The 26,064-nt window shown below is 40.7% G+C and overlaps 3 protein-coding genes across 8 annotated transcripts; all 3 read left to right on the plus strand.

Annotated features, from left to right (window-relative positions):
* The first annotated feature begins 2,117 nt into the window (after positions 1-2,117).
* On the plus strand, positions 2,118-7,857 carry tnni1a (troponin I type 1a (skeletal, slow)). 2 transcript variants are annotated; one of them, XM_041050490.1, is made up of 8 exons: positions 2,118-2,334; positions 4,989-5,018; positions 5,245-5,251; positions 5,397-5,438; positions 5,680-5,811; positions 6,195-6,284; positions 6,440-6,616; positions 7,236-7,857. In XM_041050490.1, the coding sequence occupies exons 2-8, from the start codon at positions 5,005-5,007 to the stop codon at positions 7,338-7,340; spliced, it is 567 nt and encodes a 188-aa protein (XP_040906424.1). In that variant the 5' UTR covers positions 2,118-2,334; positions 4,989-5,004; the 3' UTR covers positions 7,341-7,857. The 2 variants fall into 2 exon arrangements, with proteins under 2 accessions (XP_040906424.1, XP_040906415.1); XM_041050481.1 differs by lacking the exon at positions 2,118-2,334 and adding an exon at positions 3,348-3,421.
* Positions 7,858-9,966: 2,109 nt separating this feature from the next.
* On the plus strand, positions 9,967-17,263 carry lad1 (ladinin). 3 transcript variants are annotated; one of them, XM_041050170.1, is made up of 14 exons: positions 9,967-10,140; positions 10,914-11,084; positions 11,664-11,958; positions 13,056-13,129; positions 13,804-13,975; positions 14,335-14,421; positions 14,763-14,806; positions 14,892-14,934; positions 15,224-15,273; positions 15,369-15,435; positions 15,534-15,668; positions 15,758-15,847; positions 16,321-16,446; positions 16,645-17,263. In XM_041050170.1, exons 1-13 carry the CDS (start codon positions 10,103-10,105, stop codon positions 16,417-16,419), a joined length of 1,365 nt encoding a protein of 454 aa, XP_040906104.1. In that variant the 5' UTR covers positions 9,967-10,102; the 3' UTR covers positions 16,420-16,446; positions 16,645-17,263. The 3 variants fall into 3 exon arrangements, with proteins under 3 accessions (XP_040906104.1, XP_040906114.1, XP_040906123.1); XM_041050180.1 differs by lacking the exon at positions 14,335-14,421; XM_041050189.1 differs by lacking the exon at positions 9,967-10,140 and having other exon boundaries at positions 10,935-11,059.
* Positions 17,264-17,660: 397 nt separating this feature from the next.
* tnnt2a (troponin T type 2a (cardiac)) lies at positions 17,661-25,854 on the plus strand. Of its 3 annotated transcripts, none has more exons than XM_041050352.1 (15): positions 17,661-17,769; positions 17,871-17,940; positions 18,156-18,166; positions 18,718-18,735; positions 20,419-20,460; positions 21,546-21,575; positions 21,901-21,925; positions 22,999-23,062; positions 23,372-23,488; positions 23,596-23,673; positions 23,767-23,877; positions 23,983-24,092; positions 24,223-24,313; positions 24,414-24,454; positions 25,603-25,854. In XM_041050352.1, exons 2-15 carry the CDS (start codon positions 17,903-17,905, stop codon positions 25,634-25,636), a joined length of 810 nt encoding a protein of 269 aa, XP_040906286.1. In that variant the 5' UTR covers positions 17,661-17,769; positions 17,871-17,902; the 3' UTR covers positions 25,637-25,854. The 3 variants fall into 3 exon arrangements, with proteins under 3 accessions (XP_040906286.1, XP_040906300.1, XP_040906293.1); XM_041050366.1 differs by having other exon boundaries at positions 20,422-20,460; XM_041050359.1 differs by having other exon boundaries at positions 18,721-18,735.
* The last annotated feature ends 210 nt before the right edge of the window (positions 25,855-26,064 follow it).

Below are 26,064 nucleotides of genomic sequence, written 5' to 3' on the forward strand. Positions count from 1 at the left end.
GCCTAAGCAATGACATATTTCATTTGAGTTCCTATTTTTGTTTCACTTCTCATTATGTCTCATAGAGCCAAACAGTCAGCTGCAATTTATTTTAGGTTCAGACCATTAATTGCTAAGCTCATCTGTTTCCAGTTGTGGTGTAACTTTGCTGTTACAGCCTCTGGAAAACACACACACACCCCAGACACATAGACACGCACACTGTGGCCAGGACACCTTTTGTTCTGAGCAGTGTGGAGGACTAATGAGAAGCTTAGCGAGCCTGAGGCATGTGCACACCAACATCCGCCCACGCATATTCACCTACAGGAGTTTATGTGCACACCCAGCATGAAATTCAGCAAGATCTGTGCATCAGCAGATACTCATTAGTGAGGACTAGCATATATTGTTCATTCAAGCTTGTGTTGTGTGTGTGTGTGTGTGTGTGTATTGAGAATATAGCAGTCTGTGTATGAGCTGTGTGTGGTTGTGGAGCTCAGTGCAGGTCAGGGATAAAGGGCTGATTGTGTAGCTACTTCTCTCGTTGCTGTGGAAAACCCCAAAGCTAGCCACACCGCATGAGTCAGCAATGGACCAGGAGTTCTGTGGGAAGCAAAGATACCCAGTGATGGACCATTGTACTAAATAGTGTGTGTGTGTAGGCAGGTGTAAATACACAGAACACTGATTGTGAAGGAGAGCTGTGGAGAAGTGTGTGTGTATGTGTATGTGTACTCGGTTGTGGTTACGTGCAGTACGTCCTAAAAATCCTGTCGTCCAGAGTTTGTGTGCTCACACTACTCAGTGGAATGCCCTGTCTAAACATCATAACCTCTGTCCAGGGCATCTGGTTTTCTCAGCAGATAAACACACACACTGACCTGCAATTTCATAAACCAAATCTTAGAACAGGGGCCAGTCTAGAGCTGAATGGATGTTTGTCAGAACAGGACCAACGTTTGCCTTATTTTGACACTGCTGTTATCACAAAGAGGACAGTCTAGTTTATCAGTGCTTGTAGAACAAGAAAACGTGTTTGCATACTTCTTTGAGCAGGACTCAAGATTACTCTTCAAACAAGCGACATTCTTCCTCTTAGGCTTCAGCAAGTTGAGCTGCTGTGTGAGTGTTAAACCACTAGAGGTCTGTCTCTCTCCTCTTAAGAGAAGAGAAGTTCTTGCTTGGCTGTACTTCCGTGAGAGATTTCTCTGTGGTTTGCACATTAAAGTTTTTGGCAAGTCTTCATGGAGCTTCAATTTACTTTAGGATTAAAAATAACTGAATAAACATCTCAGTTGTCTTGTGTATGTAATTTTTTCATGAGTATGTGTGTGTATTTTTTTTAACTATCTTATACTTTATCACTTTCTGGCATGGTTATAGGCGGCATGGTTAGCTCAGTTGGTAGAGCACAAAACTCAATCTCTTGCGGTCATGGGTTTGAACCCCACTCTGGGTGGCACCACCTCCCATGGGCCCATCACCCATAATGGGACTGGGCGGCATTCGCCCCTGCGACCTGGGCCTGGACCCAGATAAGAAGCAGATAATAAAGTGACTTTCCAACTACATATAAACTTGAAATACCATATCACTGTGAAATATTTCATAGTTTTTCTTCTGAAAAGTTGTTGGAATTTGTTGGACCATGATCTGTTAATTTATGTGCAACATTCTCACAACATTCTCTTTATAATTATGAGCAAGGTAATTTATCTACAATCTAAAGAGGGTACTGCCAAAAAATCTTGACAAATGAAATCGAAATATAGACAGATGAGACGAAATATAAACACCAAAAGAAGAACTGTCTTGTTGACAGTTCTGTTAATGAAAGTTATCATGACAACATCATAAAAATGGCACCATGGTAATTTGGTCAGTACCTCAACAGTACAACATCATGGTACAACTTCATGGTACATTTCACCAGTACTTGTTGTTGTATCATTTATGGTACTGGCCAAACTCCCATATCACAGCATCACAATCACTAATTGCTCTTCTTGACCATATACATATTTGCTGCTGAATTCAAACTGAGTGTGGAGATTTGACATTTTGTATGTTTCTCAACTCATTACAATTGAAAATGTAGGTCTACCAATGACATGTCAAAACACGTCTCAACAGAAAACACATTGCCACAAAAGATTAACAACTTTAATTTAATATTGCATATTTGTCAGTCATTTTTAATAGCATGTGCCAATCCTGTGTTTTGAACTTTGGTGGTGACGCTACTACTTTTTTCATTTACAGAAGGTGCCGTGAAGTTTCATTTTGTCTGTCAAGAGAGTTTGTCTGGAAGGGTTAATCCAAGGCAAAATCTTCCCAAGAGTCTCCCTGCAAGTATGTCTTGGATTTTGATATGCCCTTTGAGATTTAGGGGTGGGTAAAAAGAGTCTACAGTCATGCCAGCAGCTCTGTAAGACTGTACTTGGGCACAGCAATGCTTTGAACTAAAAGCTAATGTCAGCACACTAACATGCTCAAATGACAAGTTTAACATGCTGATGTTCTGTTTGCCATGTTAACTGTCTTAGTTTAGCGTGTTAGCATGGTAAGATGAGCTAATTAGCGATTAACGCAAAGCACAGCTGAGACTGACAGGGATGTCATTAGTTTTGCAGGTATTTGGTTGTAAACAAAAGTACTGGACAAAGTGAAATTTTGACCTGAAGATGGCTACAGAGGGAAAGTTAATCATCAAAGTCCTTTGGATTACGCATTTGGGAAGCATTAAAGTTTGAACAAAATTTAGCAGTAATCCACTGATTATGTCATTGATATGTTGAGATATTTCACAGTATAACTAATAATTTCAACCTGCAGCAGGAGCTGAAAAAATGTCAGGGAATCACCAAAGCCAGCAGGATTCATTTTCATCAATCATATCTGGATAAAGATTTTCTCATAGTTGTTGAGATATTTCAGTCTGAACCAAAATGATGGACCGATAGACCAAAGTCGCCATCCCAAGAGCCATAACTCTAGTGTAGCTAAAAATAATGCTTAACAACATAGCCAGCAAATTAACACATAACATTCAACAACTATGAAGTTTCTCACATTTTAATTTAGTTTCAGTTTCTTTCTAAGACAATCTTTCAGCAGTAGGAACATGCAAACTCCTGTCTGTGATTTATCACCTGAGTTTCCTTCATCCTCCCATGCTGTGCAAGACGAAAGCCTCAGGCTCTAACTGCTGGCCCCTGCTTTATAATGAATCTGCGAGAGACAAATGGGCAGAGCAAGATTAGACAGTAAGAGAGATGGGCTTGACTAATAATAGCCTCCACTAACAAAAGAGAAAGAGAGAGTGAGACAATGGGTGGTGCAGTTAAATAGTGGGAGACCAAATTGTTGGCCTCATCTCTGACCTGTTCATCCTGCCTCTGCCGCTGTTGCATCTCTCTCTCTTCTGCTTCTGACGCTGGTAAGGTCCCTTCACAGTGTGGTCTATGAAGCTTTTCAGGTGTAGTGTTCTTCCTTCTGTGCAGGTATGACAGCTTGATTAGATATACATTTGTCTTGTACTATCAGTTACTTGTTGAAAATTTGGCTCGTAGACTTTAAACAAATTTTCTAACAGTTCTGGATCTATTGGTTTATACGGTGTAAATGAAGTAGCCTTTAAAAAGGTCTAGCAGAAGTGCAGATTCCATGTCTTTGAAGGGGATCAGTGTACAAATCACAGGTACACTGACTGACCAGTAAACAGGGACATTAGCAGAGATGTACCGATGTGTTTCTTGTGTTTTAATTTTGTTGGCAGCATGATTTCACCCTTGGGGATGACTGCACCAAAGTGATTAACTGAAATAATACAAACTAGTTGGTTGAAATCTGCAGCCAAGGCAGCTCTGTTCAAATCCGCAGCTGATGTGAACTTTCCAAACCACCTTGGGCTGTTTTTTGCATTGCCAAGTTGGCTGCACCACAGAGGCCCATAAGCATCCATGAGTGGCTGGCGGTAAATCCCTGATCCAGGCTGGGCACCCCAGAGCACAATCACCCCACACAGCTGTCTATCAGATGTCCACTGGTCTATTTGGGGAGACAGGCCACTCTAAATTCCTCTCCCTGAGATAATCCTGAGGAGAAAGATGGGGATGAGAGACGGGAGAGATGGATGAGGGATGGCAATCAGTCTGGAATTTTCCTAATCCGCTAGAGCAGCTTGTAACCCCATCATGCTAGGAGGTCTTAGGTGACGTCATTCGCAGCACGAACCAACTAGTTAAATGTGAGAGGTACATAAATAGGGAAAGGGTGAGATAAGGTGAGACAGAGAAGGGGTGAGTGCTGTTAATTGCTTGTTGATTTGATAAAGGGCAGAAGGGCACGAGACTGAAGTCAAAGAGGGGTAAGATAAGGCGATGACAAAAGTGAAAACAATAGGAATGAGTCTCAACTTTTGCCCTGTTAATTGTGTCACACTGAAAGTTCATTCCATAGTCAGTCAGGTCTGAGAATTCTTCTGAAAATCCTCCATGATATTGGGGTGGATACAAAACTCTCAGACATCTGAAAATCTCAGTAACCTTAATAGTAGACTAACAGTTGGACTTACTTTTACTTAATTATTTCAGCCATCTATCCATTACTATCAGGTATCTGTCTTAGCCATTTATCCATTCCTTTTAGGTGACACTATTTATCCAGCTAACTGTTTCAGCAGGTTATCCATGTAGTAGGATCCATATGCAGTTAACTATATATAGCTAACTGTTTTAATGACTGCAATCAAAAGTGGAGGCCACACTTCTATAAAATATGACAATCAAGTTTCAAGAGAGTGTTAACTAGCAGAAGGGTAGAAGCCAGTGTGAAGCGTTTTCTAGGATTGGCCTGCTGACAGTTTACTTATATTTAAACTGACTCCACATTCATAGAGAAGTGCGGAACGCTGATCTGGCCCTCTGAAACTGATGAACAAACACTGACAACTGTTCGGTGTGTGTGAGTGTTTGTTTTTAATCTCTTCTGTCTCTCCTCCACAGAGATCTCATCTGCAGGATGCCTGAGCATGTGTGAGTAATCTGGCTTTGTGTTCTTATTATAGACCATTTACTCATTCACACACACACACACACACACACACACACACACACACACACACACACACACACACACACACACACACACACACACACACACACACACACATACATGCAAAACAAATATTTCGACTGTTTAGGCATTAGCTCTAAACTCTGGTCTTTCCTCCTTTAAATCTTTTCCATCCTTCTTTAACAGGCAAGAGGTAAGTCCAATTAACTATCGACTGTTGCAAAACATCTTATTGCCAAAAATATTCCACTAAAGCAATTCAGATAATATATTTTTGAAACTTCAAATACCAACATCTCAATTGTGTTGGCAATGTCTGCATTATGTTCTCCATCCAGAGGAAACCAAAGATCTCAGCTTCAAGGAAGCTGATGCTCAAGGTAAGAGAGCTCAAGATTTGACATGGTCTGCAATACACATGTTTAACCACAGGAGAGCAGCAGAGGTCATGTTCTGTGTAACTGTACTGTTTCATGTTCTCTGATATTCAGATAACCCTGAACATTCAGAGTATGTAATATGAAACCTGAATGTTTCACCTTGTGTCTAAAAAACTGCTTGACCAGAGAAGGGCATCCTTTAATACATTATCATATTACATGTTGATTCTTGTTTCTGTAGAGTCTGATGGTGGCAAAGGCCAAGGAGGAATTGGAGCAGGAGATCGTTGTCAAAGATGAGGAGAAGCAGAAGTATCTGGCAGAGAGAGCGCCTCCTCTAAACACCAGTGGTATGAGCCTTGCACAGCTACAGGTAACTTGTCCTCAAACTCCTGGAATTCTTCCATTCTTCTCTCACTTCCCAGTAATTCAAAACCAGTAAAAGCTGTTAGAAAAGCTGCATGTCTCATACACCTGCAGGCAATTGTCACTGGTCCAAGCTGAAAACCGTGAAACTGTGCCATTTTATTACTATTACTATTATTATTATTATTATTTTTAATTTAGTCAAGTCTCTCAAAGTCTCAAGTCTCTCTTAGAGGAGTGGAAAGGAAAACTGAAACTTTTCCAAATACATTAATTTGAAGTTGGTCTGGAAAATTGGCTGAATCAGTGATTACAAAAGTATCACTTTCATAACATACCTGCAGTATTTGATAACTTTTGTGTGTGTGTTGTATGCATATATATGTATAGGATCTCTGCAGAGAGCTCCATGCCAAAATAGATGTAGTGGATGAGGAGCGATATGACATTGAAGCCAAAGTCATGCTCAACACACGTGAGGTTGGTATATGATATTTTCCCAGCCCATTTCCATGTGCTGTAGATAGAACTCAGCATGCAAACATCTTTTTTAATGTGACATATAAGTCCTACTTCTAAGTTGCAAAAGAACTGTCACAGTGAGAAACTCTTACAGTTCTTTGTCCCTGGCCCAGATTAAAGATCTGAACATCAAGGTGTTGGACCTCAGGGGGAAATTCAAGAGGCCTAATCTTCGACGTGTTCGTGTGTCTGCTGACGCTATCCTCCGTTCACTGCTGGGCTCCAAGCACAAAGTCTCCATGGACCTCAGGGCTAACCTCAAGTCTGTCAAGAAAGAGGACACTGAAAAGGTGTGTGCAGAAGTAAAACAAAACACACACACACATGCAAATATACACATAGCACAACCAAACCAGTCCAAGCAAGTGCACCTTCCTTAGGGCAAAAATGCAAGGTGGCTGTGAAGACATCAACACTCAAAGCATCAGGGAACACCTGAAAAAGTGTGTTTATGTGTGTGTGAAAGGTGTGCTTGAGATATCGAGCAGCAGGCCAGCGCAGGGCGGTGACCGTGTGTGTGTGTGAGAGAGAGAGAGGGGGTATAGTACACAAAACAATGATCCCATTGTACACAGAAAAGAAGCTTTTGTGACCGGTTCTGCTCACTGGTCAGTGAGTGTGTGTGTGGGTACTTGTACAGATTAGCCAGTGCTGGTGTGTATCTGTGTGTGTGCTTGCATAGATGTGCATGTCTCAGGGTGTATCAGGAGCTGTAAACCAGTTATACAAGAACAGTTATACAGGATTCTCACAGGGGATTCCCAGGTGACAACATGGGTCTCAAAGGCTTAGACATAACAAGAACTTCAGGAACCTGCTCTGCTTCCGTCTCCTTAAAAAAACAACAAAGGCTGTTGACATCTTTTTATATCACCTCTTATTTCATCTATCTACTGTATTTTTCTGTAGAAGAGGCCAGTAGAAGACAGTGACTGGAGGAAGAATGTGGAGGCCATGTCAGGGATGGAGGGAAGGAAGAAGATGTTTGATGCTGCTAAGGGTCCTGCTCAGTGAACATAGAAGGTGGGTTGGTGTCATGTGAGTGCCAACGCTCCTCCTGTGCCTGAGATGGTTTTTTTTAGTTTTTTTTGTAGCTTCTGCATTTCTGTCTCATGCTGTCGTTATTGGGTATGCTCCTGCCATGGAGGTGAAAAGATGTCCCCAGATTCCTGAAAGGTTTTCTCCTCTTCTGTTTGCTGTTCATTGATAAGGTGTTAAAAATAACTATACCTATGTTCGGTTTACAATCATTATTGTTCTCATGACTTATATTGCACCTGAACCCCAGTTATTCAGACGTCTTATGTTTGCAAAAAAATGTCAAAACGTGCATCTTGTATTCCTAATAAACAAATGTGGATGGTATTGGGACTTAAACAGGAGGCCTGATGATAGTATAGCCAGTGCTCTGGACAAATTAAATTGCATATTTGATATTCTTGCTTGGGGATAAACTGTAAGCATGGGTTGTGGTTTTATGAACTGTAACAAAATAATGTACACTTCATCAGGTGTATTTTCATGACAATAAAACACACCACGATAATCTAATTTCTTTGTACTTTTTTCTGTGCATGTGTGTACTCACTGAACAATGGTTCCAGTTAAGGTAACAGTCTCTGTTCCTGTTATATCTAGTAGTGCAAGCTTCTTCTGTTAGAGATACAGCACAGAATGTTACACTTAGACTACACTATACACTATAGATTAAGCCCAATATATATTCTGACACACACAGATGATCTTGCCGACTGTTACTCGCTACAGGGCCACTTGGTCTACTTTGGAAGTAGCATCTGACAAACATGGTGTATACAGACCAGACCTGAGCCAAGCACTAAGGAGAGTTCTTGCGCCAGATGAAACACAAATATGTGCCCCAGGTATTTTCCAGAATAATCTTGCTATCTGGGATACCTTTTACAAGAGGACTAAGCACCAAATCAACAAGATTCTGTTTTTACCTCTCCAGTCTGGGGTCAAGAGAAAGTTTATTCTGCCAAATCTATTAAAACACCTTACAGAACAAATTCAAGGTTCCCAGGAGATGAAACTTACTTACTCCTTAGTGAAACGTTTCAACAACTATTGCATTATTATTTTGTCTCCTCCCTCCTTGGCTGTGGATTATTGTTTCTTATTAGAGGAGTGTAGAACATTAACAAAAATAAACTCAGACTCTAAGAAATGTACCTCCCACACAGAGGCACTTCTGCAACAGAACGTCCATGTTAAGTTGCGCATTTCACCTGATTTGCCTATATCTGCCAGCTGTCCCCAGCTGTAAAACAGTCAGCCGTCTTTTGCCACAGTCTGTTTTGCATGCTTATGAAGCACGTTCTGCAAAGTGTCTCCCTCATGGTACTTTAATCATTATCACCTTAATCCAGATGGATACAAAGAACCCGAGGAGACATTTTTCCCTCATGGGTACGGAGAAGTTCTTCCCACAAAATGAAAGGCTAATTTTAGGCACAGTAACATATTTCAACACTGCAAAGGCACACACAGATAGAAACAAGTCTTCAGTTCTCTAAATGACACTGCACTGATGCATGCATTACCTCTTTGCACAGGGAGTGACAAGCAAAGTGGTTCTATTAGATAGCGTCTTAATGCTACATGCTATAAGCCAGTCCTCTCCAAATAGGAGCTGAGCAGGTTCATGTTTGCACATGCACATGCACAAAAGAAGGAAGAATCTGAATGAGAATCAAGTGCTTAACTTTGTCAGTTATCATGATAGTAGCTCACCCTGTTTATTGTGGCCCCGTAGTCTGCACAGAATACAGCAGGTGCAGGTGTGGTATAAATTCAGGTGAAGTGGAGGGTGTGTGTGTGTGTGTGTCGGACTGAGCCTAAGCCTGGGTCAGAGTCCTACACAGCGGGCTCCAGGGAAAAGGTGTGGTGTCACACAGTAAAGCAAACAGTCTGACTCACAATGTAAAGAGACACACTGCCCCATGCAACAAAGCATAAAAAACCAGCTGGACATGCATAAAAAACATTGTTACATATTTTTTTTCAGTTGAATTAGATTTACTTTTTGAATTAGATTAGTAAATCTAATCAGTTGGCATTTACTTGAAAAAAAAAAGTTTTTAAAGTGATGTTTTTGCTCTTTTGTTTTGTGTATAAGCTGAGAATATTTGGTTCTGTTTTTTTGTTCTTGTGCCTGTTATGATCCTTTTTTTTTTTTAGAAGAAGACAACTTAACCTACTTCCAAAGTGTATGAAGGGGGGAAAATCCAGCAAACCTCGTAGAATAAAATACGCCTTTAGTGTCAGACCAAAGTGTAATTAACTTTCATTTTCATCCCATTTAAATGCTTACTCGCTTTCTGTTTTTATTCTGTTCAGTTCCACTCGTTTGTTGTTAAATTATTTCTCGTATTTATAATGTAATTAACGTCCTTACAACAGCTTTAACAAAAAGAGTTATTTTATTTCGCTTGTATCCAAGAATGGAAACAGTGTACAGCAGTATGTAAGGTAGTATAAAATGGCTTTGACTGTCGCAGCGCCAGCCATACAAGGAAAAGATCTCCCTTTCCCTCTCTCTCTCTCTCTCTCTCTCTATCAGGTGGGTAACTTACCTTTGTGGTCATGTGACGCCACCGGGCTAAAGGTGGACTGCTTTGTGCCGCACGGACTGTAATTTGACTGCCGCCTTCACAGTGCCAGTCAGTCGACTTTTTCCTGTGTGTGAGCGAAGTGCGTCTAGAAACTTTCTTATTTATTTTCCTTTCTTATTATTTTTTCTTTTCTGTCCCAATATGTCTATCAGTCGGAAAAACTGGTCGGCTTTGTCCAGGTAAGATTACTGCTGGCACTTTGAGTTTCCTAAAGAGGGTATGACACCTGTAGTTAAGGGCAACTTCTGCAGCTGCTGCTTTTTGACGCTTCATATTATGGAGTATAACTTTATTCACGGAGTTGGCTTCACTCTTGCAGCCAAGCAGCCATTCTTGAGTAAAAAATATTTTTTAATATTCATTTAGCGACTTTATACTATCTCTAACCAGCAGCCTAGTGAGCCTACAACAACCTTAAACCTTAAACATTGTGCAGTTTTATTTAATTCTCTTGGTGTCATCATTATTAATGTTACAGGCACTTCTACCTTTACTGTGGTGTTTGAATAATAAGCTATAAAGTCACAGTGAAAATCCTACAGATAACTGGATAACATCAGCCTGTTGTTGCACTGTAACTGCCAGCACTAACAGACCAATAAATGCTGGTTTTCCTACACGGGTCATGCAAATTACTGGACTGAAAAGTTCATTTAAAGTTGCTTAGACAAGCAGCCAGCTGTGTCTTTACTAATAAAACAGTTGATGGACAAGTATAGCAGGTTTTCTGTAACGGTTATTATAACTGTAATCTCTCCTTTCAACAACCAAAACACGCAGCTGATTTGAATTCATTTCTGTAGATTTCATAAATTAAGACTGATTGTCTGGACTGCATTTGTTTGCAGTGTGTATCTTCATTCCTGTCAGGCCTTGCCACTGTTTCATTTTCAGTTTTACGTCCACGTTTGCTGATTATTATGTTCTGTGTGCAATACGACTCTGCCCTCAGCCTAGCGCGCCAGTGGACGATGGAAGATGAGGAGGAGGTGGAGAGGGAGAAAAGGAGGAGAGTGAAGAGCTCGAGCAGCACCACTGACCCAGATGCACCAAGAGAAACGCCCACCAGCGACAGCACCTTTGGGACAGACTCCACAAGTGAGACGTCCCATGGCCTCAGCAGGTTATTCTTACAATTTAGTCAAACAGAATTTATGGATTCGTACTTGCCAGGGCTTGATTTATAGACTTTTTGCTCCAGGTGTTTGCTCTGCTCTTACTCTGTCTGCTTGTTTACCTACTGCTATTGTTACAACCATCGCTCTTCTGTTTCTGTTTATCAGCTTTTTGTTTTTTATTCTCTTCAGCTTTCTTTTTCCCTTTGTTTCTGGTATGTAAAAGGGGCATAGGGGTGCTGGTATGTCAGAAATTTGTCTTCTTTGATGGTACGCCTTTTTAGTGATTGGATTTCAGAAGCAGAGAGAGAGGATTCTTATACTTTTGCCCCATGGGAGAGTGTCATCTCTGTACTTTTAAAATACACAAAAAAACCTGATACCATGCATAGAAAGTATGAAAAGCTGTCAAAAAACACCACCAGCTGAGTACCTGGAGCAGAAGCAGTCTTCAAAGAGAGAAAGGAACTGTAGAGCCTTTCATAAAAGAAACCTGATAAGACACAGGACTGACAGGTGCTTTCACCTCTTTATCGAGACTATCCATCATATATATCGGTCATTCACATGTGTGTATTTATTTCCAGTGTGGAGCAAATCCAGCTGGACTTTGTGGAGATGCTGCGAGTCCGTGATGAAAAGCGGAGGATGAGACACGTGGAGACACTGAGACGACAGAAGGAGGAAGGGGAGGATGAAGCAGAGGCTACCAGAGGAGGAGGAGGAGGGGCCAGGGTGGAGTTACTGGGTGACTTGGAAGAGGAGCAGGGCAGTGTGTTACCCTCTGTGAAAACCACATCCAAACCACAACCACCCCAAAAAACAGCCTCTTACAGTCACAGCAGCAGCAGCAATATCAATGCTAACAGCACAAACAGACAAGTAAGAGAGTCACTCACTGCCTTTCAGCTAAGTGAAGAGAAATATTTAGTGCAACATTTTGCCATTTGAGCTTTTGACCTGATGGTGGCGCTAGATGAAAGGTCAGAGGCTTGCCAAAGTCATTGGGATACATTATCTGGGTACCATGAATGTTTGTAAGGGAAAACCTCTCATGCTAGTGGTGCTGGAGCAAAAGTCAGGAAATCACCAAAATCATTAGGATTCACTGTCTGGGCACCTTGGATGTATGGGCAAAATATCATGGCAATCCATCCAAAGTGGCGTATTGACCGACCCACCGACAGACATTGCCATGCCTGGAACCATGCTAGCGTGGCTAAAAATAACACATAGTCATTTAGTATGAACTGTCTTCACTGACAGACAAATGCTTTGACGAGACATGTAGATAAACAGTTGAGAAAACTTCTTCACTCAAAATTCAAGCCATTAATACCTCACTGAGTCATAACAAAGAGCTACCAGCAGTGTCACCCTGCTGTGTGGTTAACTGTTACCCCACGCAGACAGAGAGCCGTGTTAATCATTTTCTAGATTCTACAACAACAACAACTTCTTTCCCCTCAGGAAAAACAGTATTACCGTTACGTATTCTGTACAGATTCTGTATTCTGTACAGATGGAAAGACTGTGTACAACACTATTATTATTTAGCTGAACAGAGACATGAAGAGAAAGCAAAGGATGATCACACATATACAGATGCATGCTGTAGATGCTAGTTATAAAACACTTTGATATATATTTTTTTGAAGATAGAAACATACTGTATAAATTACGTTAATAATACAATTTAAGGGGACACGAAAAGACTGTTTGTATATCCATCTACTGTACTTGCACCCTTCCAGTGAATCAAGTGACCATGCAAATTATCTATAAAACTTCGATAAGGTGTGCTTAAGGTCATCATTTGAACTTTATCTTTTATTACACTCCCAGGCAGCTCTAGCTCAGTGTATCTGCAAATGAAGCCATAACAGTACAGAGTTATGTAATGCAAGGTGTGTCTCGGGTGGCTCTCTACAAAAGCCTGTACACTGTGTGCTTATGTTGATTGTTTGTTTCTTTGTTAGCATGAAAATGGTGAGTCGTCAAGCAAAGACCCTGATCCCAAGTCACCATCCAACCCGGCTCGCAAGTTTGTCAGGTTAACATGCAGAATTTTCTTCTTTTTCTTGCTTAGTCATAGGGAATGATCGAATATAGATCAAACATTTTTAAAGATAAGATAAAGGTTATTGATTCCAGTCATGGAAATTAAAATGCAGCAGCAGAGAACAGTGTAGTAGAGCTGTGAAACAGCAACCAAAATAAAAAACGATTATACTGTTTGGCTTAGTTAATCATTTTAATAATCAGCCATGTGAAGGCCACCATATGTGCTTACAAACCAGTCTTAGTTAGCATTAGATGCCAAATTTCTAAATTGTAAATATAGTATTAGGAAATGTAACATATACCTCAATATTAATACAGAATATACAATGGTTAATGCAATCTCACATGCATAGACATCTGTCTGATGAAGATCAGACAGATGTCTGGGATAACATGACAATGAGGCCTGTTATTCTAAGCGAGTAAAGTGTTATCATCTGTTCAAGAGTTTTGACTTGTGTTCATTTAAGTAACTTTAATATGCCTTGAAGGGTAGAGACAGATGGTACAAAACAACGTTTCAGAAAGGAGACTGGTGAATGGGGTGCAGTAAAGACTTTAATACTCTGCTGCCATACTGTGAGTTTGTTCTGGATCACTGGTTGATTTCTCACGCACGTCTTTAACTGACCTTTCAGCTGACTTGTGTTTCTGCTGTTGCAGCTCTGTGTCCATCTCACTCGACAAGAGTCCCTCTTTCAGCGGGCGCACAACTCCCATGAGCCCTTGCTCTCCAACCGCCCCCCTGTCACCTCGAGAACACTGGACCTCACCCTGCCAGAGTCCCTCTCCCAGGGGAGCTCAAAACCCTGTTCAGAACGGACACACACAGGAGGTGGTTTAACACACACACATATACCCTGTCAGATGACATAATTTACAACACAACTATCTGTGCTTCATGTTTTGTTTGTCAAATGGCTGCAAAGCGCTTGCAAAACGCTGACGCTCATTAGTTTGATAAAACAGCAGCACCATCTAGTGTTAAATGAGTGAAAGTCATATTCTTTGTGCCAATAATAACAAATTAGTATTGATAGTTGGAACCTGCAGCTGGCACATAAACAGCTGGCAGGTAAACAGCCTTGACGGGTAGAAGAGATGCTCAGGGGAACCACACCTTCTTCTGACTGGGAACAGTCAAATCTTAATCTTATGTAGCAGAAATGTATAAGTTATTTTACTTCACCTCAGACCAGCAAGAATGGCTCTTCCTCCAACTTTGAACAGACGGCCAAACCTGCCTTCGTACGACAGAGTTCCAGGACTATATCCTTCAGGGTAAACACATGAACCCAGCCTACACACACAAACATGCATGCACACGTTGTCCCAAGGAAATGCCAACATTAACTTTTGCCTATTTGACTTTTAAAACATGTTTTAATCTTGCATCACCTGTTAGGCTATCAGGTCAGGAAAATTTGCTTGTGCCACTCAAGCTTCAGGCTTATGCTAATAGCTGAAGCAATATTTACCAGCTATAACTGCTGACTGGTTGCTTTGTTAACACTCTAACGCATCACAGGAGAGTGTATTTTTGTGCTGGTCATGAGCTGCTGACATTTGAACGACTGTAAGGTTGCCTGACACACACTTGTCTGACTCTTGGTCCTCCACAGATGATGAGGAAAAAAGAAGAAGAGAGTGCACCACTGCAGAGGAGGTAAGGAAGCATCCTTTTCTTTATTTTGAGTCGCTCTGTATCTGTCTACTTTTAGTTAAATGTAAACGGTTTTGTTCTGTTTTAGTGCGAGTGTGAGGATGGCCACCAAGAAGTTTGAATCCAACACAGTAAGATAACAATTTACTATCACCTGATGATAATTCATTCATTCAATCATTTAAAAATCCACAAAACTGAATATCAGTTATCAATGATCACTGAGCTGGATTTTCATCTTGAACAGGAACGCTTTCTTTCAATATCTGTTGAGTAAGACGATGACACATTTTGACTTGGATTATAGATCATAGTACATTAAAGTGTCATTGAAACAAAAGTGTATATTATTTGTTTAAACAGTTGCGCATAGATGATTTACAGTGTGTCTAATATCAAGCATCCTTGGGTTTGAACCAGGACCAGGACCAAAATGAAGATGAAGACAAACCATCATCTTTCCAGAGAAAGTGAGTTGTTTATTTTTGCACTGTTTCTGATCTAATTTTTTGTAAGAGTAAGTTAATACAGATGAACAAGCGCTAGTGTCTTCGGCTTTGTCCAGCTCTCGGCAGAGGATTTCATCCAGGTCCATCCAGGAGAAGATGGAGAGACTGGCTCAGGCTGCACAGGTCAGTTTCTCAGCCCACAAAACAGCACAACTCAGTGTCAACTGAGTGTCAGTATTACGGACAGCGTTTTCTCTGGATTTTGCTTCTTATACTTGTAGAAGTCAGAAACTGTGCGATCTCCAGACGTGACCCAGAGGACCCTGTTCCTGCTGGATGAAGTGTCTAGGAAGAGAGGTCTCTTTGAGAAGGAGGCGCAGGTAGCGCCCCCCGCCAGCCCTGGAGTTTCTAGACAGGTACAATCATCGCTCACAACTTTTTAATGCTTGCGGTGTTATCATCAGCATGAATGGCTCTAATTATTTCACATCTTTGGTGTTACCAGGAATTTAGGAGCTTTGCATCAGGAATGTCGGACCGCGTCAACCGCTGGCTCAACAAGACCAACCAAACTGGGCCTTCACACACTTCTACTGTATGGTCACCTTTTAAACAGACTATTTGCATTGTAACCACGTCTATTAAAACTGCGTCATGTAAAAAGTTATGCAAGTGTAGAATCTTGCAGCAAGAGGGCAGTAGTACTCTTTCAATTTAATGTTTTTTTTTTTTTTTGTTTGCATAGCCATACACTGTCATTGTGTAGGATGTGGTCAGGTAGCTCTCACTGATTCTATTCAGGGATGGAAGAGTGCAAACCCTGCCCAAACTGCTTCAGTTTAAGGGCCTCATTGGTTTTAAAATAAGGTTTCGAGATCATTTGTGATTTAAATTCATAGGAATTCTTAGTGTTTTTACTATTACATTTCTAGTTTAGCATTCACTCTCCTTATTCTGTTTTCTTATCATGGGAGATGTTTGACTTGTGGTGATTAGATACTTTAGTTCAGAGTTTAATTAGATATCCAGATGACTTAACTTAAAGTCCAATAAATTTCCTATTTACAGGACTTGAGACATGTGGACATCAACAGTAAGAGGACCTTGTTTGAGAACAGAGCAGAGGACACTGTCTCAAAAGCCAGTCCTGGAAAAATCTACAAGTGAAGGATGACCACTTATAATGTCCAACAGGTGGGAGGATTGCTGTTCCACACTGCATGTAATAACACACAGTATTTGTCTGGACATTACAGTGAAAACAGTTGTAACATCATTTAAATGACGCAGATCCGAGGTTGGCAGCAACGTTGACTTAACGTCACATTTCATTATGAAACCCAAAAATATTTCTTCAGTAATAATTTCTTCTTTTTGTATCTTAATTTGTAGGATTAAGAAGATGACAAGAGGAGAAGAAGAGAACTGGAAGACTAATTAATGCCGTGACTGACTGACTGCTTCTTCAGGCTTTATATGTTTGTTTTTTTGTTTTTTTTTCTTGACTGTCAAAGCATACAGGAAAGGAATGGGAGAACAGGAGAATTAGGACAGGAGCTTTAGAGAAGGAAGTGAGCTGAGTTGTAGCTTTAGACTGAAAAGGTGGGAGGTGAAAAGTTTGTATCGTGCATTTTTATGTTGCTTCTTAAAGCTTAAATTAGTCTTTTTTTTTCAAACATTAAAACACAAGAGGAAAGTATGAAAGTATTCGATTGAATGAGGCAAAGTGTAAAAAGCAAAGTATACAGAGGATAAGAAAAGTGACAGAAAAGAGAAAGGGCAGTGATATTTGTTTTAAAACTCTAGCTGTTTGCCTTAAATGTGTAATTTGTCAAGCACTTTAAACAGGTGAAGGTCTTAAAGCTAATGATACCCATGTTTATTGAATTACAGTGGTGGGACATTCTGGAGTTTTAATTGTACGTTTTTGTCTAATCTGCCAAAATATAACGTTTGTTTTGTGTGTCCTTGTGGGCAAGATGCTGCCTGTCTAAGGAATAAAATGTTTTACTACATATGTCTGCTATAACTTTAAGTGCTCATTTACATAACATGGAAACTGGTCCTAAATGCATGTACTCTTCAGCCTCATCTTATCTCGGAGGAGGGAGAATGCAGATAAGAGTTGTGTGCCTGTATTTTGTCAGTGGCAGGTTGCCATACATGGCTGAGAGAATGTGTGTGTGCCTCAGCTTGTGTGTGTGTGTGTGTCTGTGTACATGAATCATTGTCTGTGAGTAACTGGACTTATCTGAATCTTTCTGGCATTGCAACCCCCACAGTCGTGCACACAGCGGCCTTTTTTGGGAATGGTGATACTGGAGAGTACGTGCTATCTAAAATGTTTATTAATAACACAACAAGGGGTCCTAAAGCCTCCTCCCCACAACACTGTGCGTCCCTTTGCCCTCTGAAACTCACCTCACCTTCCTGTTAGAGGAAGTGAAGACCTCTCCTCAGCTGCAGACTGAGTCTCTCCATCAGCTCTCTTTCTCCATCAATCCATCTGATCCTGAGGTAAGTTAGAGGACAGAAGAAACATTGTTATAAAGAAGTGGTGAGAACGTGAAGGGGAATGTGATTTCTAGGTGAATTCACGGAGTCTGTTTAATGCTCAGATTCGCTGCTGAGCACCTGAACGCTCACTGCCATGTCGGACAACGAGGAAGTGATGGAGGAGTGTGAGGAGTAGGTTGAAACTATTTTTCATTTTCATGTGTCACACAAAAGAATTACTGTGTTTGCTTAAATATTCTGAACACCTTCCAGTGCAACTGTACATATGCAGACATGTACTGTACATGAACTTTCTTTACATCCATTGTAATGACTGCTGTAATGACTGCTTTGTATTTGCATTGTGGATCAAAATAGTAATAGATACTTGTGTTTGAATTTCACAGGGAGGTGGAAGGTAAGAACTCAACTCAAGACTCACAATGTTTAGTATCATTACAATACTGAACAATGTGATCAACTGTTAAACCTAAAGCCATCTTGTGGAGCTCAGTGTTTTCTTTGAATAATCCAGTGAGCTTGAAATAGTAAGAGTAATAGTAGGATACTATTACACTCTAAATGTTTTTTGTGTACAGCACTACATAATTAACGATGTCTGGTTTTGTCTGCTTTTTTCTTTTCCTGATATTTGAGGGTTATCACAGCCCAGCACAAAGTGTGTTAGTTACAAAAGACTTGTTGAGTCAAAGATAGCAGGAGCTATTTTTCTTTTTTATCTACAGGATGTAAAAGTTGTTTGCTCGGGGTCTTGATGGTGATAACTTCTTCCTGTTCTTCTTTTGCTTGTAATGAGCTGTAGCATTAATGGCATTATAGCAAAAGCAACTGTGTGTATGTGAGTGTGTGAATAACATGAGGCACTATAAACCACAGTTTGCTTTTCTCATTATGTGATTTCATTTGTATATTCCTTCTTTGTGTATTTCCCCTGGCTGCGTGATTCAGAAGAGGAGGCTGCTGAAGGTGAGGAACTTGTTAACTTTGCAGAACAGCTTTAGGGCTGACATTTATAAATGAAGCTCTGGGCCATCTATGAATGATTTCTGCTCACGGTTCATCGACAGCAAATGCCATTTAGCAGAGAAAAAGGTGGAGTGGTAGACATTGTTTGTCCTGACAGTCAGGGTGCTTGTGGTTAAACTAAGATAGCCATGACCTGACGTTCATGTGGGATTATATTAGAATTAGTCATGCTTTATCGCACCAAGAAAGACATGTTTGTTTTTTCCTTTTCTTTCTTTGTCTGCGTCTGAATGTTGCTGGCTGCTTTGCTAGCTGGCTGGCTGCACTAACCAGACCTGTGCTTTGCTCAGCAGAGGAGCAGGGGGTAGAGGAGGAGGTGGAGGAGCAGGAGGAGGAGAAGGAGGAGGAGGAGGAGGCAGAGGAAGGTACTGCTTGAGCTTTAGGCTGATTTTTTTTTTTTTCGGAGATACTCCATAGACAGCAAATGTCCAGCTGATTTTGGTGACATGGAGCAAGTATGAAGAGTTGATTTTTTCCCCCCTCCCCTTTAATCAGGAAGAATTTAGTGTGAACATGCTCATTAACAGTAAATGGTCATAAAAATATGGTACAAATTTTATTTGAACAACAAATACAGAAATGTTTTTCTATAATTCTACTTTTAATTTGTTTAATTTCTACATTTTTACTTTTATTAGTGACCTCAGTGCGAGGTTAGTATCACCTACCACTGTAACACATAAATACAGAAATTCAGATATAAATAATGCAAAAATATAGAAACTGAAAATATATACACAAAGATATACAACAATTTAGAAATTAATTTAATACCTCTATTTATTTCACTCCCAATGATGAACTTACTTATGATGAACACTAAAGTAAATTTTTGTCTTCGACAGATATGACCAACAAAACAAACATTGTTTGAGTCCACAAATTCAGTCGGTTTTTGCTGTCAGTAATGGATATATTCCAGAGAGAAAGAAATACTTAATGAGATCATATATTTGGGACTTTTGCTGCTTTGCGCTCTCTCTCTCTCTCTCTCTCTCTCTCTCTCTCTCTCTCTCTCTCTCTCTCTCTCTCTCTCTCTCTCTCTCTCTCTCTAAAGTTCCCAAGTATTGACTAAACTGCTCATGAATTTGTGGGTTCTATTTTTCTTTTAAATGCCCCATCACATGAGTTTGAAGACCACGAGTCAGGGCTGAGATAATTCAGTGTCGTCACAAATACACTCACATGCCCAAACACACACCACTTCACCAGCTCTTGAGCGCTATCTGCTTTAAATGCCAGAGGAAGGTAGCTCATTCTGAACTGATCACTTATCTCATTGTTCCATGGTGTTTGAGCAACCTCTTGTCTATCCTGCCCTGGAACATTAAGTCCCATTCATTGAGCAAACTAGCACAATGTGGATACATCTTCACAAAGTGTAAACAAGCTCTTACAACAGCAGGAGCGAGGGAAGAGAGAGGAAAAGAAAAAACATTTAATTAGGAATAGCTGCTGTTCTCTCATCTCATTCCTTTCGCCATGAACTTATGAAAAATGGCAGGCAACTGTCAAGGGAGAGTGAACGCTCGCAAAAGGCAGAGAGTCAATATCACACTGTGTGGTTGCCAAGTTTTCTCACTGAAATGTCACTATTTTCTGTACAACTTCCTTCTCTGCCAGAAGAAGAACCTGCTGCAGAGGAGGATGCCAGTGAAGAAAAAGGTGAGGGCTTTTGAAAAGGAAAACACTGTTTCCACGCTGTTCATAGTGCAGACATGCAGTCAGTGTTGATACTGTGACTCAACAAGACAATATCCAAGTGCAGCGTTGCGTATATGTGTTGACAATAATGTGATGATAATGATTAGTGTATTCTGTCTGGTATCCATCAGTCAGGCAGACTGGAAATGATCTGCTATCTCACCCCAACTTCACTTTGGTATGTGAGAGTCTTCAGTTGCTTTAAAAGTTCAAGTGCACATGTTTTGTGCACTTGAACAAAATCATCTCTCTTTCTCTGTCTTAGTCACATCAGATGCAACAACTGGGTCAGAGTAATCCTCAGGCCTCCTATTGCTCCCAGCCCTGAGACTCTTGCTCATTACTCAGAATTTTGTAATTGCTGTCACACTTAATCAGCAATGATAAGGTGTTTCTCCCAATTGTTTTAATCACATGAAATTGTAGGGATGTTAGTCAGATTCTCTTTTGTTTATGGCTCTGAATCAGCAAACGCCCAATGAAGCACCTGTGAACTGTGAGCTGATGTGTCACACACAACGGGCAGGAGTAAGTGACTTTTTGACCTGCCAAAATACTTTGTGAATGCAGCATTTTATAATGGCAGTTGGTTCAGTTTACAGCCGTTCCTGCAGGTGCGGCTCAAGCCATGGCAGTCTCGATCTGCCAGATGGATTACCGTGAAACTTTGTACAAATTTGTAAAATTGAAAAACTAATGCTCAAGTATTTATGGTATCATTAAGAGGCATACCATCTTTGGTAAGAAACTGCTTATCATCAAGACGTGTCTGTCAAACCATCATCTCTCACCTCTCCAGATAACTATTTATAATACGAGACATATGCAACACTTCACTTTTGACACGCCCCAGCACAAACAAGCAAACACTACCTGATTTTCTCAGTGCTCTGTTTTGGTCCTTCTCTTCTTTTCCTGTACTATGATATTTAATTGTGTCTGTCAGCAGTAAAACACCACAATTTACTATCCCAAAATGCATAACCATTCGACACACAGAGTCACAAACATACACAAACCTCTCAAGCATTTTGTTTTGGTTTCAGACGGCGAAGGGGAAGCAGAAGAAGGAGAAGGTAACATTGTTATTTTAAACTGCATCAGAATGAATGTTGGCATGTAGTGAATCTCTTTTTCTTGTTTTTTCTTGGATTTAATTCAGGATCAGAATTGACCGCAGATCAACATTCGGCTAAACAAACTTTCCAGCTGTAATAAGCACGTACGCTGCACCCATTGAAATAACATGCTGGCATTTCCCTGTGGGATTATCATGAGATGTGCTGGTGTGGTCTTGGTAAGAGAGAAAGTGTGTGTGTGTGGTCTGGACAAGCTAATCTTTGTCTTCTCTTTCTTTTTCTTTTTCTTTTTCTTTTTCTTTTTCTTTTTCTTTCTCTACAGAGGAGGAAGCCAAACCAAAATTCAAGTGAGTAACACTCACAGATATGCACACACACATCTTCTGAATCTTCTGCTGTACCTTTGTGGAAACCAAAAATATATGGTGGAGATAATTCTACTTCCTGTACATGCTTTGCACAAAGACTGAAAACAGAGGGAACACCTTGCCTAGCTGTGTACCAAGGCATCAAAATCCTTCCACATGTGCAGGCACATGTTAAGCTCACAAATTTATACATTATATGTTATTTGTTGTACAAAGCTACTGCACTCAGAAATAGTGTGATACATAAACTGTCATATTCACACTTTAGTTTTTCAATTAAACAAACAAGAAATAACATTTTAACTGTGGCTGATTTGATCTGCTTATGGTTAGCAAGTGAGGCAGTGGCTGTGACACACAACTACTCTAACTTTAGCACCCCGTGGATGCACTTTGTGTCAAAAACCATACTTCTTCTCTGAACTCAGTAAAATCTGAACTTGTCTGACAATGTGATTACTGTCTTCATATTCATATACAGATATATACAGATATGAGAGTGGTATCAATGTTCTCATTCAACTTTTATCCCTAAACTGAACCCTGAGCCTATAATCCCCCAAATGACCTCGCATCATCCCTGTGCTAAATTCTTATGTTTAACCAGAGATTTTGAGCTAGACCCTGTGGAATTACTATACCATTATAAGTCACCAATGTTTAGAAATACTATAATTATTACGATTACAATTACAAAATCTGTGAATAATGCAGAATATGAATTGGTTAAGACTTCAAATCTCCCATCTCTGTCTATACATATTACCATGGTTAATAATAAATTCTCACAAGGCAAAGTGTCAGACAATGTATAGACCTCTGGAAGCTCCTCCTTAATATTTGCAACATGTACAGGCAAAGACATGGATGAATACACAGAGGGAACATTTGTATAATTTATCCTCCCTTGATATCCACAGTGACAGTGACTAATAATGTGCTTTTATTTCTTTTTAACCCCCATTTCTTTCTTACTCTGTGCTATAACTCACTCTTTTGTTCACTCACTGTCTTCTCTGTTAAATTTTCTTTTTGGAAAAAACAATCTCCAGGCCATTTATCATGCCAAACCTCATCCCTCCTAAGATCCCAGATGGAGAGAAGGTGGATTTTGATGTGAGTGACAGACTGGGAATCACCCCAGTGCCGCCTGTTTACTTACTCCACATACTGTGCCTAGGTTTCTGCCTAAGGGCATATTATGCAATGTAATATTACAGATTTCAGGTTGAAATAGATATGTTGATGTTAAACATGTTCCAGAGTTCCTATTTAAAATAGAAAGGCATTGTTTACGTTTTCTGATGTACTTTTCAGTAAACCTCCAAAGAAGAGACCTATAACAAAACAAATGAATGTAAAGTAATGCATGCTATCTTTTTGTAATATGGAATTAAACATAGATGCGAACCTCTGTTTTTGTAGGATATCCACCGTAAAAGGATGGAAAAGGACCTGATGGAGCTTCAGACTTTGATTGAGGTTCACTTTGAGAGCAGAAAGAAGGAAGAAGAGGAGCTCATTCATCTCAAGGAGAGGATTGTGAGTACCCTATATTATGGCGAATCTACTGTAAACCTGTTCTCACACACACACAAAGTTAAAGATCTGTTTTGAGATCTGTTAAACTTGAACAATTTGTTGTGCAGGAGAAGCGTCGCTCTGAGCGAGCAGAGCAGCAAAGAATCCGCAGTGAGAGAGAGAAAGAGCGACAGAAACGACTTGAGGTACAGTCCTGTTCCAGCTGCTGTAATATAATTAATGCAACTGCCTATGTTTCACTTCTGGTCTTTTTTCTCTCTTGAACCATGTTTCTCTAGGAGGAGAGAGCTCGCAAGGAGGAGGAGGAGGCCAAGAGGAGAGCAGAGGATGATGCTAAGAAGAAGAAAACCCTAACCAGCCTCCACTTTGGAGGATACATGCAGAAGCTGGTAAGCCAATGGAAGGTTTACTGTGGGGATTTCGAAGAAGCTATAGTGGTAAAATGTAAGGGATGCAGACCAAAGCCATGAATCTTTTCACTTTCTTTCCCACAGACTGAGAAACGAAGTGGCAAGCGGCAGACTGAGAGGGAGAAGAAGAAGAAGATCCTGAGTGAAAGACGGAAATCTCTGGACATTGAGAACCTGAGCCAGGAAAAGCTCAAGTAGGTGGAGAAGTATCATGTCAATATACCTCACATTCTTTATGATACACATGAGGAAATGAAAATGACCCCCCAAAAAAACAAAAATGACAACAACCACCGCACAATTTCACTTTTCTTCATCTCACAGGGAGAAAGCCAAAGAGCTGTGGGAGTGGATATACGAGCTGGAGGCAGAGAAGTTTGAACTGCAGTACCAGTTCACCAGACAGAAATATGAGGTGTGTGTGTGCGCAAGGTATACAACACATACCACTGACGTAAGACAGAGGATCTAGTAGATATCATCAGAGTAACATTTGCATGTTTTCTTTGTTCCAGATTAATGTGCTGAGGAATCGTGTCAGCGATCATCAGAAAACGTGAGCTCTGAATCAAATTTTTTTCTCTCTCTGATGCCACATACATTTTTCACACAGACGCACCACCCACACAGACGCATGCTCACAGACTATGTAATTAGTCGACTTAATTAACTGAATGCAGAAGCCTTGATTGGAATTTAACTCTCCAGCAGGAGGTGAATTAGCTCCTGATCTAGGGAGCTGCTATCAATACTTTGTTGCTGTGCAGTGCTTGTTTAGCTTGCTAACTACCTGCATTCACTTAGCTGTTCAGCCCAGCAAACAAAACCTCAACTTCCACCTGTTAAGTGAAATGGCCTTAGAGAAAAAGAGCTGGACTCCTAGCTTGTTAATTCCCCTCAGGAAACATTTTAGGTTTCGTAGGACTCCTCATGACGAGTGAACTAAACCAAATGTGTGAAACTGGCAGTGGTGCCTATAAGGTTAGAGTTAAGGTTAGGCTACTGAAACAAAAGCTGGTTAATATTTTGTGAAGTTTGTACTTTGGCTTGAACACAGCCTGCAAGGTTTTGCGCAAATGCCCCGCAGTGTTCATGCACAGGCCTGTGCCAAAGTAAACGTGCATGCTCAGGTGACAAAAATAAGCAATCATATCTTGCAGTTCAAGTTTTTAAGAATAGAGAGGACGTTGAGCAGAGTCACATACAGTTAAGCTGTAAAGAAGCTGTGACTGATGACAACATGCAACCATGTGAGTCTTTTTTCTTAGAAATAGTTGCGTTAAGTGAAGACCATCAGGTGCTTCTGTGTATTTGTTGTCACAAAGTGCTCATCACTACCAGAAAAGCACCCCACCCTGTCCCCTCCCTGTCACAGCCCAGCGCTCATTTTGCTTGCCTTCAAAAGCTCATGAGCCCCCAGAGGCTCTATTGCTCCCTCCAGCTGGGAGGGCTGGCTGAATGGCCGGGTGTGGCGGGCAGACAGGCAGGTCAGCAGACACACCTGTCACAGACACACTTGAAAAGCTTTTGAATGACAGAGTATGTCTCACATCATGGGCTGTCTGCCTTGTTATTTTTGGAATGGATGGATGGATTCTGCAACCTCAGGGTGTCAGTTAAATGCACTTTCTCATTGTTTTTTGTGGCCAAACAAGTTAGGCCTGATGTCATGCCTCATGTGGCTCTTCTGTTTGTTTTTGACAGATCCAAGAGGACCAAGAGAGGCCTTAGGAAATAGACACTGACATGTTAAGTCAGCAGTGTAACTATCAGCCCTGTCCTGCAGCTGCCGCCTCAAACTAAGTCCTGGCTTTCCTATCACACCCCAGCCCCACCTGTTTCCTGAAAACACCACCTACAGTACCTATTATGACCATGTTTGCCAGCTCAGTGGAACTCTGTTGTTCTCCTCTTTTTCCCTTCCTTTCAATTAGGTGTTGTGTTTAATGGTGTAAATAAAACCATCTCAGTTTAATCACTTGCTTCTTTTATTGCGATGCGTGTGCTTGTTTTACTGGCACTCAAAAATGCATGGAGAGTAAAATGACTCTGCATTACAATCAAGACATGAATGCAGAAAGCCTAAAGCAAAGACAGGAGGAGACATCTTCCTACTCAGACAGGCTCTGACACGACTGGGATTGACATGATGCTCCTTGGGCCAAC

The sequence above is a fragment of the Toxotes jaculatrix genome, chromosome 2 (genome assembly GCF_017976425.1).
Source record: "Toxotes jaculatrix isolate fToxJac2 chromosome 2, fToxJac2.pri, whole genome shotgun sequence".
NCBI lineage: Eukaryota > Metazoa > Chordata > Actinopteri > Toxotidae > Toxotes > Toxotes jaculatrix.

Excerpts from the sequence above, each read along its gene's own strand:
- lad1 (XM_041050170.1), top strand. The coding sequence starts at position 10,103 with ATGTCTATCAGTCGGAAAAACTGGTCGGCTTTGTCCAG. Across the intron at positions 14,422-14,762 it reads CCAGGACTATATCCTTCAGG|ATGATGAGGAAAAAAGAAGA; the intron begins GTAAACACATGA and ends GGTCCTCCACAG. Across the intron at positions 14,935-15,223 it reads AGAAGTTTGAATCCAACACA|GACCAGGACCAAAATGAAGA; the intron begins GTAAGATAACAA and ends GGTTTGAACCAG.
- tnnt2a (XM_041050352.1), top strand. The coding sequence starts at position 17,903 with ATGTCGGACAACGAGGAAGTGATGGAGGAGTGTGAGGA. Across the intron at positions 23,674-23,766 it reads AGCGACAGAAACGACTTGAG|GAGGAGAGAGCTCGCAAGGA; the intron begins GTACAGTCCTGT and ends ATGTTTCTCTAG. Across the intron at positions 23,878-23,982 it reads GAGGATACATGCAGAAGCTG|ACTGAGAAACGAAGTGGCAA; the intron begins GTAAGCCAATGG and ends TCTTTCCCACAG.
- tnni1a (XM_041050490.1), top strand. Across the intron at positions 5,439-5,679 it reads CAAGGAAGCTGATGCTCAAG|AGTCTGATGGTGGCAAAGGC; the intron begins GTAAGAGAGCTC and ends TTGTTTCTGTAG. Across the intron at positions 6,285-6,439 it reads TCATGCTCAACACACGTGAG|ATTAAAGATCTGAACATCAA; the intron begins GTTGGTATATGA and ends TCCCTGGCCCAG.